At 44.9% G+C, this 15,883-nt stretch overlaps 1 protein-coding gene across 9 annotated transcripts in view; it reads right to left on the bottom strand.

Annotated features, from left to right (window-relative positions):
* The window catches only part of SNX29 (sorting nexin 29), a 584,951-nt gene that overhangs the window by 283,883 nt on the left and 285,185 nt on the right, over window positions 1-15,883 (bottom strand). For all 9 annotated transcript variants that reach the window (XM_054453330.2, XM_063654331.1, XM_063654334.1 and 6 more), the window contains one exon: window positions 11,448-11,554. In XM_054453330.2, the coding sequence (XP_054309305.2) occupies window positions 11,448-11,554 (107 nt within the window). The remainder of the gene's footprint in view (window positions 1-11,447; window positions 11,555-15,883) is intronic.

Below are 15,883 nucleotides of genomic sequence, written 5' to 3' on the forward strand. Positions count from 1 at the left end.
AACGAGGTATCCAAGGTTCTGTGAGAGAAATCAAAAGATCAGCAAAGATAAACACTACAAGGCTGGGGGCGCAAGCATGCCTGCACAGAGGCACAACTGTGACCTGCACCTGAACAGGCCCCAGGCAAATACAAACAGGTAACTGAGAGGCCAAGTGAGAGGACGGAAGAAGAAAGAGCCCTTGAGAAGAAGACAGTGCCAGTAGTGGACCCTTTTCCTCCTGCTGCACAGGCGGATAACCCCAGCACACAGGAATAGATTGGGACATCCAGTGAGCACAAGAGGCATCAGAAGGGGCCTGACATCCAAGGCAGCACAAACGGCTGTTTACCCAGTAAGTGCTCATGTCAGAAACCGTGTCGCCAGCTAGAATCTGTTTCCATTCTCCCTCCTCATCTCTTCCATTGTTCTAGTTCTTGACAAGCTAATAGCCAGCATGTTTGTCACTGCATTCATTTTCCTGGCTCCGCTTAGAACTAAAAGTTAGAGCTAGTAGGCAAGGCAGGCCTGATTCCTGTTTCTAGTCAAGTACAGAGAAGGCCACACAGGGCGATGGGAAGAGTATCAACTCTGGGGTCAGTCAGGGGGTCAAATCTTGCTTCTACCCATGCTAGCCCCATGACCTCGGGCAGGTGACTTAACCCTTCCAAGCCTCGGCTTCATCATCTGTAGGTATGCAGAGAACAATGAATCAAACAGTCCAAGTAATGCAATTAACACAGTGCCTAAAAACAGAATAGCTCCTCAATTTGCACTAAGTGCTATTACCTTCATTATCTTTTTTTTTTTTTTTTTCCCCAAATGTCTCGCTCTGTCACCTAGGCTAGAGTGCAGTGGCACCATCATAGGGATGCAGGACAGATAAGCCCCCAAAGAAGGGCTTAGCCTGCAAGAGTTCTTGGCTTTGTCCAGGAAAGAATTCAAGGGCAAGCTCAAGGGAGAAGAAAACAGCTTTACTGAAGTGGCAGTGTGACAGCTCTGGTGGAGTTACAGCTCCAGGACTGCTCCTGCAGACAGAGGGTGGCAGCTCAGGGCAGTTTTGCAGTCACATTTGTACATATTTTTACTTACGTGTAGATTAAGGGGTTGTTTATGCAGAAATTTCTAGAGAAGAAGTATTAACTTTTGAGTCATTGGGTCATTGCCATGGAAAGGGGCCATAACTCCTGGATGTTGCCATGATAATGCTAAACTGACATGGCATCCACGGGCATGTCTGATGGAAAGCTGCTTCCACCCAGTCCTGTTTTAGCTAGTAGTCAGTTTGGTCCAGTGTCTGAGTTCCACCTCTGGAGTCAAGTCCCACCTCTTACTTCAATAGCTCACTGCAGCCTTGACCTTCTGGACTCAAGCAATCTTCCCACCTCAACCTCCTGAGTGGCTGGGACAACAGGCATGCTGATGTGCCCAGCTAGTCAAAAACAACTTTTTTTTGTAAGTACAGGGTCTCACTACATTGCCCAGGCTGTGACATCAATATCTATAGCTGCTTTTCATAAAATTTCATGAAAAACCTAACAGGTCACAGAGTACCACACATGTAATACACCCTCAAAAAACACTGGTGGGAGAAATTCTCTAGGATCAACAACCCAGGTTCTTCAACTAATAAATGACAGGTAAGGAAGAAAGGGAAAGGCAGGGAGACACAGGTGACATAACACATGGATTAAAAGAGACTGAAGAGATCCGTCTCCAATCATGAGGTGGGGACCTTACTGGGATACTGATTCAAACACCTGTTTAAACTACAAATTTGAACACTCACCAGATATTTGACAATACTAAGGAATTACTGCTAACTTTTAGGTGTGATAATGATACTACAGAGTTTTTTCTGTTTTAAAAAGAGAGTCCTTGTAGTTTACTACCAATATATTCCTAACTACTTAGGGGTGAAATCAACGTTGTGGTTTGGATTTCCTTCCAAACACTACGTGATGCTGGGGAAACAGGAGGGTAAGTGGATGAAACAAGACTGGCCAACAGTTGATAACTATTGAAGTAGGGCGATGAGTACATGGAAGTTCTTTATGCCCTTTTGCCTACTTTTTACCAGGAAAAAAAAAAAAAAAAAAATTAAAAATAACAGACACCTGTGAGATACAGCCTGCCTCCTCCTCCTTCGGAGACCTTCATTAGGAAAGGAGTCCATTTGTAAAGGAGACCACTCTGGAGGCTGGAAACCGATACGGTGGTGAAGCCTGCAGTCTGTGGTCACACCTGTGTCTCCAAATCCCTCACTTTCCCAGGGCCTCTGTAGCTGTGCTGCTGACACGACTACGTGTGTTGTTAACTGAAGTCAAGGCAGACAGCCAAGCAAAGGGCACATCCAAGAGACAGAAAAGCTCCGAGCTTAGCCATCTTGCATAAATGAGATGCTCCAGTTCCTTGTTCGGGAAGCTGGGGAGGAGAAAGAGTTTAGCCGGGGCCCCCTAAAAGACCTTCTTAAAGAAGCTCCTCTCCCTGATACTCCAATCCGAGAATCAATGGGACTAGCACGAGCCTCCTTTAACAGGCTTTTTAAAGTGTGACTATGGTATTGCAGTAATGTGGGGTTTTTAAAAGACCTCTTATCTTATAAAGACAGATTCTGAAATACTCAGGAATGTAATAATATAGAATCTGGGATTTTCTTCAAAATACCATGAGAGGCTGAGGTTTGAGGGGTGGGATGGGATACACATGAAGCAAGACTGGCCAAGAGGTACTAACAGCTACAGCCACGTGATGGGTACATAGAGGCTCATTACACTTTTATTTCTGTATATGTTTCAACTTTTACATAATAAAAAAATTTTAAGAACTCCTTGGGGCCGGGCGCAGTGGCTCACACCTGTAATCCCAGCACTTTGGGAGGCCAAGGCAGGCAGATCACGAGGTCAGGAGACCGAGACCATCCTGGCTTACACGGTGAAACCCCATCTCTACTACAAATACAAAAAAATTAGCCGCACGTGGTGGTGGGCGCCTGTAGTCCCAGCTACTCGGGAGGCTGAGGCAGGAGAATGGCATGAACCCAGGAGGCAGAGCTTGCAGTGAGCCGAGATCACACCACTGCACTCCAGCCTGGGCAATACAGCAAAACTCCATCTCAAAAAAAAACAAAAAAAACAACTCTTTGGAGGTTTACCCCTGTTAGTCATTCACACTTCAGTGGGAATTACACCTATCCTGCTAGAAACTGTAACTTCTTACCCTTTTTCACTGATATATAGGAGGCACTTAAACACTCCATTTTGCTTGGTAATCAAACTATATGAGGTAAGAGCCTGGTCTCAATCCACTCAGCTTCAAGTGATTAAAAAAAAACAAACAGGACAGGCATAGTGGCTCACACCTGTAATCCCAGCACTTTGGGAGGCCGAGGTGGGAGGATCATTTGAGGTCAGGAGTTTGAGACCAGCCTGGCCAATATGGTGAAACCCTGTCTACTAAAAATACAAAAATTAGCTGAGCATGGTAGCGCATGGTAGCGCATGCTACTGTGGAGGGGGAAGCAGGAGAATCACTTGAACCCAGGAGGCAGAGGTTGTAGTGAGCCAAGATCGTACCACTGCACTCCAGCCTGGGCAACAGAGTGAGACTCCATCAGAAAAATAAAAAATAAATAAATAAACAAACCTAACATCATACCTTTCATTTTGAGTATCAGTTTAATGTAGATCTCAGCTCAGAGTTTTTTATCCTGAGTCCTTATACAAAATCCAGTATTGAAAAGCCCATGCTGCTCTTATACAAAAATGACTCCTGGATATGCATGAGAAGTGCTGGAACCCATTGGTGCCAATTTATGAGGCAGGCACTGGTGGTGTAACTGCTCCCAAGGTCCTGGCTGCTTCCGGAATTTTTACACTTTATTAAAATGATGATCACATTCACAGTTATCTACAGCGTGTGATTATGAGTATATTTTTTACCAGCTTGATGTTCAAGCTTACTTTTCCGTTAATAGCGACTCTGCCATTATAATGAGAACAAATGTTGCTAATACACCATTTATTTTACCCAAAAGAAAAATTCAGGGACTAACCACACTCAGACAGTAAACGGTAAGTGTCTTATAATTTTAACAATCAATCAACAGCTAGCTGAGCCCTGCCATATGGAAGGGAGTAAAGTTCTGTTTGCAGAGGATGGACTGGCAATATTGAAGCAGAAGATACACAAGTGGGGCAAACAGCTGGAAAACGGTGCCGGCAAGCAAGAGCTGGGAGAGCCCGAAGACAGCATGAGGGAGCTAAGCCCTGGTAAACAGTGAGTGGAAGGAGAACTGAAGGGAAACGGCATCTACTGATTACATATGGATACAAAGCTTTATGTAAGTGAGGGCACCACTGGTAAGCAAAATAAACAGATTCTAACCTAAGCTAAAATAGAATTCACTATAAACAGGCAGAAAAAACTGGGGAAATCAGGCTCAGAAAAGTAACTGAGGCCAGGCACAGTGGCTCATGCCTATAATCCGTCCCATCACTTTGGGAGGCCGAGGCGGGTGGATCACCTGAGGTCAGGAGTTCGAGACCAGCCTGGCCAATATGGCGAAACCCCGTCTCTGTTAAAAATATAAAAAATTAGCTGGGTGTGGTAGCACGCATCTGTAATCTCAGCTACTCAGGAGGCTGAGGCAGGAGAATTGCTTGAACCTGGGAGGCAGAGGTTGCAGTGAGCTGAGATTGTGCCATTGCCCTCCAGCCTGGGTGACAGAATGACTCTGTCTCAAAAAAAAAGAAAAGAAAAGGAACCGAAACCAAAGCAGTTCTGGCAAGTTCAACACAGAAAACAATTAGAGTCTTATCAGACTCATTGCTGTTAGTCTATTGAATAAATGCTTATTGTTAATCGCTATTGAATAAATGGCCTCCCAAGCATTGCTGCATTCTTATACAACTCCAGAGTTAAAGCCCCCATGAGCCTAGCTCAGGTCATGTACCCAGCCCTGAACCAAAACCAGGGAAAAGCATTTGGATGTACTGTCCCACCCAGACAGCACGCTATGGTGGAGAGGGAAGCCCTCCCAAAGGAAGTCAGGATGGAGGGATGAAGAGGAAGCACAGAGACACCTCCTGTCTACTGCAGGCACTCAGCTGGGTTCTTATGTGTCATTCCCAAAACAAACCCACTCACAGGTATGACTGACTGCATTTCACTAACAGAGAACTTGAGGCTTAGAGAGGTTAGGGGGCGTGCCCAGGAACATACGGCAGTAAGTGGCAAATCTGAACTCAGTCTGACATGCGATACATGTGCTTTCCAAGTCACCAGGCTGCAGAAGGCAGCAACAAAGTGATGCAGGCCCAAAGTCCGAATGTCGCCAACACGTCACATTGTTGTGAAGACTACTGCTGAAAAAGAATAGAACATCTCTGAAGATGAGTCCAAACCAAAGGAAATGTACTTAAAAGAGGTAAAGAAGCAAGAGTCTCAGAAGAGATCCATCTTGGATGTGTCCAATATCTCATCTTCAAAACCTTGGTTGTTTCTCTTCTGATACCTTAGAATTTCAAGAAGGATGGGGAAGTTTACAGAAGAAATTCTGAGCATCATCACTAACAGTCCCTAAGAAGTGGGGAGGAATTATCTAAAGAAGCTGTGGTTAGGTGCCGACCTCTGCAGAACTGCCGTCAAAGACACAGCTCCAGGCCTGTGGGTATAACCCTACCTCTGCACTTCAATTATCTGTCCGGACAATTAGAACAGGCACGTTTGCCTCACCCACAAGACTGCAAGCTCCCTAAACACAGGCACTGTGTCCCACTCATTTTTGTAACTTAGGACCACTCTTGGCATGAGGAAGAGCTAATGCAACTCACAGATGAAACACAAATGACTTTGCAACTGAAGTCGCCCTGCAAGTGACTCATGCCTGTAATCCCAGCACTTTGGGAGGCTGAGGTGGGTGTATCACGAAGTCAAGAGATCAAGACCATCCTGACCAACATGGTGAAACCCCCATCTCTACTAAAAATGCAAAAATTAGCTGGGCATGGTGATGCGTGCCTGTAGCCCCAGCTACTCAGGAGGCTGAGACAGAAGAATCGCTTGAACCCGGGAGGTGGAGGTTGCAGTGAGCCAAGATCACGCCACTGCACTCCAGCCTGGCGACAGAGTAAGACTCTGTCTCAAAAAGAAAAAGAAAAAAAAAAAAAAAAAAAACTCCATCTAGGGTAGTGAATGCCATTTCAGGGATGTCTCTGTTTCAACCTCACAACTTCCTTGGCTCATCTCCTACAACCGTCAACACTGCTGCTCCCAGGGTAGGAAAAGCCACAAAGGGAGGACAAAGGAAGCTAAGGGCTGGACACTGAGAAGGCGCTCAATGGATGTGCACGAACTGAGTTGGCACCATCTATTACTCAATGGCCTCCCCAGGCTCTCCAAGCTATGCCTCCGGCTAACATTGAGGGCCAGAGGAAAGTGTGCCTCCTCTACAGAACCCATGTGCTCTTATTAGCTATCTAATCCTTTCTACCAGGTTGCTCTGAGCTCTAGTTAAGGCTTAACTGTGGGCCAGGTGCAGTGGCTCATGCCTGTAATCCCAGCACTTTGAGTGGCCAAGGCAGGCGGATCACCTAAGGTTAGGCGTTCGAGACCAGCCTGGCCAACACGATGAAACCCTGTCTCTACTAAAAATACAAAAAATTAGCCAGGCATTGTGGTGGGCACCTGTAATTCCAGCTACTCAGGAGGCTGAGGCAGAAGAATCACATGAACCTGGGAGGGGGAGGCTGCAGTGAGCTGAGATCAGGCCACTGCACTCCAGCCTGGGCAAAAAAAGCAAAACTCCGTCTCAAAAAACAAACAAACAAAAAAAGACTTAATTGTGATGCCTTAGACAATTCACTCCTAATCTGAGGTTCTAGGACTCACATTTATCATTCTTTAAGCATTACACAAGATGACTGAAGCCACTCAACAGGCTGGCCTTCTATTCAATGTTATGTTTCTCATACTATATGCTGGAGATGGGTTGGGCAACGAAGATACAATTTAAAAGACAATGTCCGCACTGCCCTTGAGGAACTCTCACTCTGCTGTTCTGTTGCAAGTCACTTTGGAAGCAGGTAATCCTCGGCACAGACAAGATGTGCTTTTCCCCTTTCTTCTCCAGTAACAAAGGGTTTGTGATGTCCCCACCACAAGCGCCATCTCAAATGGCTGATATTGCTGCAGTTTCTGTTATCTACTACTAGTTTTCCCCCTTATGCCCTGCCATTCATTCTCTTGAACATCGCTAGTGATTGTCTCTTCAGTCAAGTTAACCTTTTTCTTCTTCTTCAGTGAGCTCAGCCTTCCAAAGCATGGCACAGAGCTGTAGGTTTGCCCTCTGGTGCTCAACTGTGGGGATTCAAATCCAGCTCTACTTTTGTTTGTTTTTTGTTTTTTTTTTTGAGATGGAGTCTCACTCTGTCGCCCAGGTTGGAGTGCAGAACCGTAATCTCAGCTCACTGCAACTGCCGCCTCTCGAGTTCAAGTGATTCTCTACCTCAGCCTCCCAAGTAGCTGGGACTATAGGCATATGCCACCATGTCCGGCTAATTTTTGAGAATGGAAACGGATTCTATCTGGCAGACACAGTTTCCCCATGTTGGCCAGACTACTCTCGAACTCCTAGTCTGAAGTGATCCACCTGCCTCCTCTCAAAGTGCTGGGATTAAAGGTTTCAGCCACCACGCCCAGCCCCAGCTCTGCTTCTTAGGAGCTAAGGATTCTTGGGAAAGTTACTAAACTTCCCAAAGCTTTGTCTGTGAACTGGAGACACCAAGAGTATCCTCCTCAAAGAACTCTTCTCAGGATCACATATGTTCATCTACGTAAACACCCCAGCACGGTGCCTGGATCTAACAGTACTCACCTGACAGCTGCTGCTAGTATTACAGGGGCTGTGATATTACTAGGGTTTTTACCCTTGTCAGATTAATGTATACCTGCCAGAATTCTCCTGTCCTCCTTGTTTTCCTAAGTTAACAATCACAGGGTGTCAGGAACAATTTTTATACCTCCAGTCCTTGGCTCAAGATGCTCCCCAGCCATTTAAAGAGGGCTTTATGGCACTGACTTTAGGTTCTGTGCTGTCCAGGACATTGGATTCCAGGTCACCAAGCACAAATGTGTAGTGTGTATGTGCAGATAGATGAGTTGGCTTTCATGCTCTCAAAGACACCTAGATAAAAAAATCCTCAGAAACTCCCTTCGCACTGGGATGAATCACCATGTTTAAGGTGTTCCAAATATCCTTATTATCTAAAATGAGAAGGACTGGGCACAATGGCATACACCTGTGATCCCAGCACTTTGAGAGGCCGAGGCGAGAGTATTGTTGGAGGTCACAAGTTTGAAACCAACTTGGGCAGCATAGCACAATCCCATCTCTAGAAAAAATAATTTTAAAAAAATTAGCTGGCCAAAGTGGCACATGCCTGTAGTCTCAGCTACTTGGGAGGCTGAAGTAAGAAGATCCATTGAATCGGGAGGTTGAGGCTGCAGTGAGCCAAGGCTGTACCACTGCACTCCAGCCTAGGCCACAGACTGAGACCCTGTCTCCATAAATAACTAAATAAATACAATGTTTCTTCTTCTTCCTTTGCCCTTCTGACATGGAAAGAAACTGTATCAACTTTTCCCCTCACATTCTTTCATTACTCTAACAAGTGTTTACAACTTTCTTGGTAAAAATCAACCCATTAGCAGAATGACAGAAGCATCATAAAGAACACTCTGAGGGTCTTGATTAATAGCAAAAGTGTTGGTGTAATGAAATGCTAATGCTATTCACAGATGAAAGATCACTAGCAGAATCTGTCTTGGCAACCAAAAAAGAAGGAAAAATCAATCCGGTGCAGTAAATGCCGTTTGAGGACATGTCTGCTTCAGCCTCACAGTTCTCTCAGCTCGTTGACCACAGCCAGCATCTCTACTGCTCCCGGGATTAAAAAAAAAAAAAAAAAAACAAGAAGGAAAAGAAAGGAAGCTTGAGGCCAATAAGACGAACCTTCATGCCTGAACCTTGAGCCCTCCCATTTGGTGGTTCCACACTCACCCTCTCACAGCTGGCCAGAACAGCCAGGCAGGTGGACCCTGCAGTAACTCCCCACATGACCTGATCCTCTCCACACATCCCAGCTCAGGTCAGCACAGCGGGGGATGAGATTTTCACATGGTCAAAGCAAACCGGGTGGTGACACAGCCAGGACACAGCCACAGCATCACCTTTCTCCCCTCATCCACTCTGTTCCCGACCCTTTCAATCTCCTTTCAGTTCCTGCCAATGCTTTCCTTGTACTCAGCCTCTGTTCTTGCTGTTTCTGATGCAGAAAGCAGGCATCTCATAAACACTGAAATAAATCATCCAACCACCCGGCCCATGAATGAACTAGTGGCACTTGGTTCAGAGGGTCAAACACCCAATCACTGTCTTCTTGCACCCCCACCCCACCCCTACACGCTGCGCAGCAGCCCCACAGGTGGAGAATCTCCATGGAGAGCGCTGCCTGGACCCAGCACTCAATGCCTTTGTGGACCCTGTGAAGTAGGCATCCTCGCTGAGCTGCACTGGTCTGACGGAGTCCTCACCACAGCACCCTTGTTCCCCCAGAGGAACAGAACCTTTCATCCTGCACTTTCATTCTGAGAACCTTTCACCCTCTCCAGCTCATCAGGCCTTCATTCATTCATTCAGTAAATCCAGACATCCCCATCCCAGGAGAACTTAAAGATTCAAGGGTTACGCAGCATCTACCATTTGCCAATAAGTGGCTGTGGAATGTACAGAGGTGGCAAAGACACAGTTCTACCTTTCAGGGGTTCGGAGTCCACTGGGCGAAAGAAATACACACAAGTCATCCCAATCCTGAGATTGGGGCCCTGCTTCCCTCTCCACTTGGGCCTTCCGGGCACAGACTCATGGCCCAGAACCCTGGCACTGCCACCAGCCAAGTCTGAGTCTCACGGCCCCACTGAGGGAGCTCCCAAGGAAGGGCACAGCAGTGGGCAGAGAGCACACAGGAGTGCCCTGTCCCCAGGCCTCCCCAGCCTGGCTTTTGACTCATCCCCACCAGCCTGTGCGTTAAGGCCTCAGCTTGCCTGCGCTTGCGCTCACTTGAGTTAGAATGCAAGATGTTTCTAAAGCCACCTTCCTTCTTTAGAGGAAATTTAGAGACCAGACAAAACAGATGGTAAGAATGGCAGCCTGAACCAGCAATGAACTTAAGGAGACCCGCCTCCAAGGCCCTGGGCCTCTGAAACCCAACCAAGCTCAGGCATGTCTCCACAGCAATGAGTGAGTGTTTTCTTGGTTATCAAAATAAAACTCACTGTAGAAGATTTAGAAAGAACCAAAAGTTTGCTTGTATACTTAGAATGTGTATGTATGTACATACAGACATGACTTACAATACTACCACCAAGGGAGCATTACAACATGTACACACACCTCATCAAAAACACAGCTTCTCAACTTTACCATTGAATATGGTAATAAATTGATGGTTTTTGAAAAACCTCTTTATCATATCCAAGAATTACCTTTTTTTTAATCAGGTATCAATAAGGTTATAAAATGATTTTTCATTACCTACCAAGAAAATTATCTGGTTTTCCTCTTTGAGGCTACTAATGAGATGACTTACATGGATGAATTTCCTAATATGCAGCCATCCTTGCAATCCTAAATAAACCCTGTGTTTTATGTGCACTGTTCTTTTCATATGCGACTGAATTTGAGTAATGACTTTCTAGAATTTTTGTACATCTTATACGCAAATGATTCTATTTGATAGTTTTCTTTTTTATGCTATCTTTGTCAGAATTTTTTTATATCACAGTAATGCATACCTGAACCAAGATAGAGATGTATAAAAACCCTCTCAGGAAATATAAATAGCAAAGGGCTCTTTGTGTATTACCTTGAAGAGTTTCCTAGAAATCACCATGAAACCCTCTAGGCTTGCTGTCTTCTAAGGAAGCAGTTCTTCAGTTATTTGTACAACTTTATTCCAAAGTGTTTTGGGTTTTTTTTTTCCTTTTGAGGGCGAGGGGGTCCCTTCGACCAGTTTGTCTCATCTTCAATTAATTCTGATAATGAATGTTTTTCTGAAAAATAGTTCACCTCATCCATATTTTCACATTTAACAGCACAAAGGTGCATGTGACACTGTTTTCATCTCCAACTCTTACAATTGTTTTATTTTTAATGTTACATATATATGTTTTCTCTTATTTCCTTATCATAAGTGCCAGAAATTTCCAGTATTTAAGTGATTTTTCAAAGGATCAGCTCATACTTCTCTTTATAAAGCACATTGATTTGGTCTTGTTTTGTTTTGCGGGGCGGAGGAGTTGCTTGGTTGTTTTGCTCACGTGTCTTTAGAATAGGCTGCGCTTATCCCGGAAAGTCTACAACGCAGCCACCATCAGAAACAAAGATGCACAGACTCCACCGGCCTTACCTCGATGAGCTTTCTTTCGTAGGAGCTTGCAAGTTCTTCAGCAATTTCTCCCGGCTTCTGTTCAGTTACTGTAACTTCTCCATCAACACTCCAAAGATTTGGCATAACTTTAGAGAAAGAGAGACATGTCATAAATATTTCAACAGTATCAAAAATTATTCTCCCACTAAAAAAAAAAAAAAATTCTTCTTTCTCAGATGACTTCAGATTGAAAAAGCTCTCAAGAAAAACATACACACACACACTTACTACCTACTTCAACAATGGGACATTTTCACCTAAGTACAATAAAGCGAGTGACAAGGCCAGGCATGGTGGTGTGCACCTGTAGTGTCAGCTGCTCAGGAGGCTGAGGTGAGAGGATCGCTTGAGCCCAGGAGGTCGAGGCTGCCATGAGCTATGATTATGCCACTGTCATCCAGCCTAGGTGACATAACTAGACTTTGTCACTTAAAAAAAAAAAAGCGATAAGCTGTATTTTTAAAATGCAAGAACTGTCAGAAGACAAAAGCACAGGAGTCAGGAAATAATCTTGTCACTACTTTCCATTTCAGGAGTAAACAGGCAATGTTTTGGCAGGTTTGGCAAGACATAAGAGCTGGTTTTTTTGGGGGGTGGAGGTTTTGTTTGTTTTTTTGTGATGGGGTCTCCTCTGTCACCCAAGCTGGAGTACAGTGGCACAATCAATCATTTAGCTCACTATAGCCTCGAACTCCTGGGCTCAAACGATCCTCCTGCCTCAGCCTCCTGAGTCACTGGGACTGTAGGCATAACCCTGCTGCACCAGGCTAGTTCTTTTTTTGTTTTTTTAGTTTTTGTAGAGACAAGGTCTCACCATGTTGACCAGGCTAGTCTCAAACTCCTGGCCTCAAGTGATCCTCCCTCCTCAGCTTCCCAAAGTGCTGAGATTACAGGTGTGAGCCACTGCATTCAGTCCACTTACATCTTTTATATTTGCCAAGTTTCTTTTTCTACAACAAAAAAGTGATCCAGTGAGGTAGTGCCTGCCAACAGCCAGCTGTGGAGCACTAATGGGGGTCAGAATATGTGTAAAACCAAGGATTGGCATTTATAAAATCATACTTAGGATGACAGCAAGAAAACCTCTAGAAAAACTCGGAAACCAACACAGAACGTCAATGCAAAAGACATGTTAAAGAGACTGGCTCCCAGGTCAGAGCAAGCACGCACACAGACGGCTCCGAGTAGTGTTTCCATGATTATGTATATGCCCATATACACCCACTCTGTAGGGAAAAACAAATAAAGAAGAACTGGGAATGAACCAGATAGTTCCAAGAAAAGCAGAAAACAAGAACAGGGAAGACCTCCCACACCAAGGGCAAAGAAAAACATTCACAGCATGTCTAAGAACGTGGATTAGCCTCAAGCCTCAAAACAAGCATCAACGATGCAGGATCAGTTTTCTGTGTGTTCTGGGACAAGAAACCCCTTGGATGCCCTATCACCTGTATGGAGGGGCAGTGAGGCTAAACAAGGATCTGAGACTAGCCCCCCAGTGATGGGGGTGGCCTTCAGGGAGAAGATGAAAGTCAGGAAGGCTGAGCAAAACCAGGAGTCAAAACTGAAGCAACTAAGCCAGGTGGCTAAACCTCCTCGGGCCACACTGTTAGAGCCTGCGGAAGGCTCAAGGCCCTGAGTGACAGCAGGGAACACACAGAAAGAAGCCCTGAGTCCTGGGCCACGAACACAGAGAGTGACCCAATCACAACAGATAACCCCAAATAGTTATGGAAAGAAAAACTGTGAAGAACTCTGTGAAGATGAGAGCCTGAACACAGTAATTTACACTCACATCCTCTCAAAATCCCATTAAAATGTCAATTAAGGCCGGGCACAGTGGGGCTCACGCCTGTAATGCCAGCACTTTTGGGAGGCCAAGGCAGGTGGATCACTTGAGGTCAGGAGTTCAAGACCAGCCTGGCCAAAATGGAGAAACCCTGCCTCTACTAAAAATACAAAAATCAGCTGGACATGGTGGCACACTCCTGCAATCCCAGCTACTCGGAAGGCTGAAGCAGGAGAATCACTTGAACCAGGGAGACGGAGATTGCAGCGAGCCGAGATCGTGCCACTGCACTCCTCCAGCCTGGGCAACAGAGCGAGACTCTGTCCCCCAAAAAAAAAAAAACAAAATGTTTCCTGTGAGGTGATGATGAATATGGTAAGTACCCTGATTTGATCATTAAATTTTGTATACATCTATCATAATATCACACACTACCTCATACATATGTACAATTTTGTGTCAAAAATAATGATAAAAGCAAAAAAAAAGGTTTTTATAAAGACATCACTCAAAAAAAAAAAAAAGAATTGGAGAGGAAACAAAACAACAAAATTACAGAAGCTGAGAATCGGGTAGATGACTGATAAATAACTTGACAGACCTGAGAAAATTTCATTCCTAAATAGACATGGATGCCACCAAAATAACATCTGATGAGAATGGAATGATTCACAAAAGGCTAATGAACTGTTAGCACAAGACACCTCTGGAAGTGACGGTGAACACAGGACTACAAAGCAAAAGAAAGGTTTTAAAAGTCTGTGTAAGAAGTGATTAGCAGAATATACATGTTTATTCTCTGGAGAAAACGCGCTAGGTATGGACTGAGTTGAGGTTGGGGTATTCTATTTTTTTAATGGAGAGATAAAAGTAACACACACTGAACTTCTGAGTTTCTCCCATTCTTCTTCCCTCTCCCCAGCCCCACTCATTCCCAGAACAGCAGGCAGACAGCATGTGCCTCTAAGCCAGGGAATGGAAAGGTATGCTCCCAGGAATCTAAAAAAACTTTGGAGACCAGGGGTAGTTCTCCAGTGGAATGGCACAGCCAGATCACCCCAAGAGGCCCAAAGTCAATGTTCATGGAGCTTCGGATCAATTTCTAACCCCACTCCAACACCTGAGCAGACATCTAGAAATCACATCCCATTTGAGAAAAGCACCTAAGATGAAAGACTGAGACAGGAATAAACAGAGAAAAGCAACTTGCAGGAAAGAGAGACTATTTAGGGAAAACACTTCAAAAGCAAACTGTGCGTAATATTTCCAGAGAGAGAGGAGGAGACACTGTAGTCATGAAATAAGAATAGGGAGATATTTAAAAAGGAGGAAAAGAAAAACACAAAGCACACAAAAGCCCTTTTACAGAGTGAAACTATAACAGCAGAAATAGAACAGGGACTGTAAAGGAAAGGGTAGCAAAATTTCCAAAAAACAGAGGCAACGAATAACAAAATAGAATACAAGCCTGGGCAACATGGCGAAGCCCCACCTCTGCAAAAACCACAAAAATTAGTGTGCTGTGGTGCCACATGGCTGTAGTCCCAGGTACTCGGGAGGCTGAGGTGGGAGGATCGCTTGAGCCTGGGAGGCAGAGGTTGTAGTGAACTGAGATGGCATAGCTGCACTCCATCCTGGGCCACAGAGCAAGACTCTCTCAAAAAAAAAAAAAAAAAGAGGTGGGGGGAACAGAGAACTACAAGTCCAAATGGAGAAGAGATCAAGAAAGGAGAAAAAGATAACACACAGAAGAGGAAATCAAAGATATAATTCAGAGCCAACAGACACGAGGGGCAGGATGGAAGAGTTCAATGAGTGTCCAGCAAAATGGACAAAAGCAAGCCTCACTCACAGACTTCAGAACACAGGGGACAGAGAAGAGAGGCTACCAACTTCTGAAGTGGAAGAAGAATTTTTACAAAGGATAAAAACTAGAAATGGCGTAGGATTTCTCAACAGCAACATGGAAAGCTAGAAAACAATGAAGACACATCTTGAACATTCTGAAGAAAAATTATTTTGAGCCTTATACACCCAGGCAAGCCACGTGAAAGGCAGGATAAAGGCATTTTCAGACACGTGACTGTGCAGAAACTTTCCCCCGCACCTAAAGAAGGGAAGAATTCTAGCAATCCTAATACATAGATCCCAAGATATAGGGGATCCAACACAAAAGGGAGCCGGAGAATATTTCATAGTAACAAAAAAGCATAAACAACCCAAATGGCCATCACCTGGTAAGTGAACAAGATGCGGTCTAGCCATGCAGGGGAGTGCTATTCAGCCACGACAGGAATGAAGAGCCAACTCAACGCTGCAACACCGATAGACCGTGAGAGCATTCAGCCAGGGGAAAGAAGCCAGATCCAAAAGGCTGCAGATTTACCCGAGCCCAGGTACACGAAATGTCCAGAGAAGGTCTTAGTTGCCAGGGTGTGGGGGAAGGAGGGATGAAGACCGACTGCTAAAGGGTATGAGGTTTCTTTGGAGCATGACAAAAATGTTCTGTAATTAGAGAGTGACGATCGTTACACAATTTGTGAATATAAAAACCACTGAGAGTCAGGCGTGGTGGCTCACGCCTGTAATCCCAGCATATTGGGAGGTTGAGGTGGGCAGATCACCT

The sequence above is a fragment of the Pongo pygmaeus genome, chromosome 18, assembly GCF_028885625.2.
Source record: "Pongo pygmaeus isolate AG05252 chromosome 18, NHGRI_mPonPyg2-v2.0_pri, whole genome shotgun sequence".
NCBI classification, from domain to species: Eukaryota; Metazoa; Chordata; class Mammalia; order Primates; family Hominidae; genus Pongo; species Pongo pygmaeus.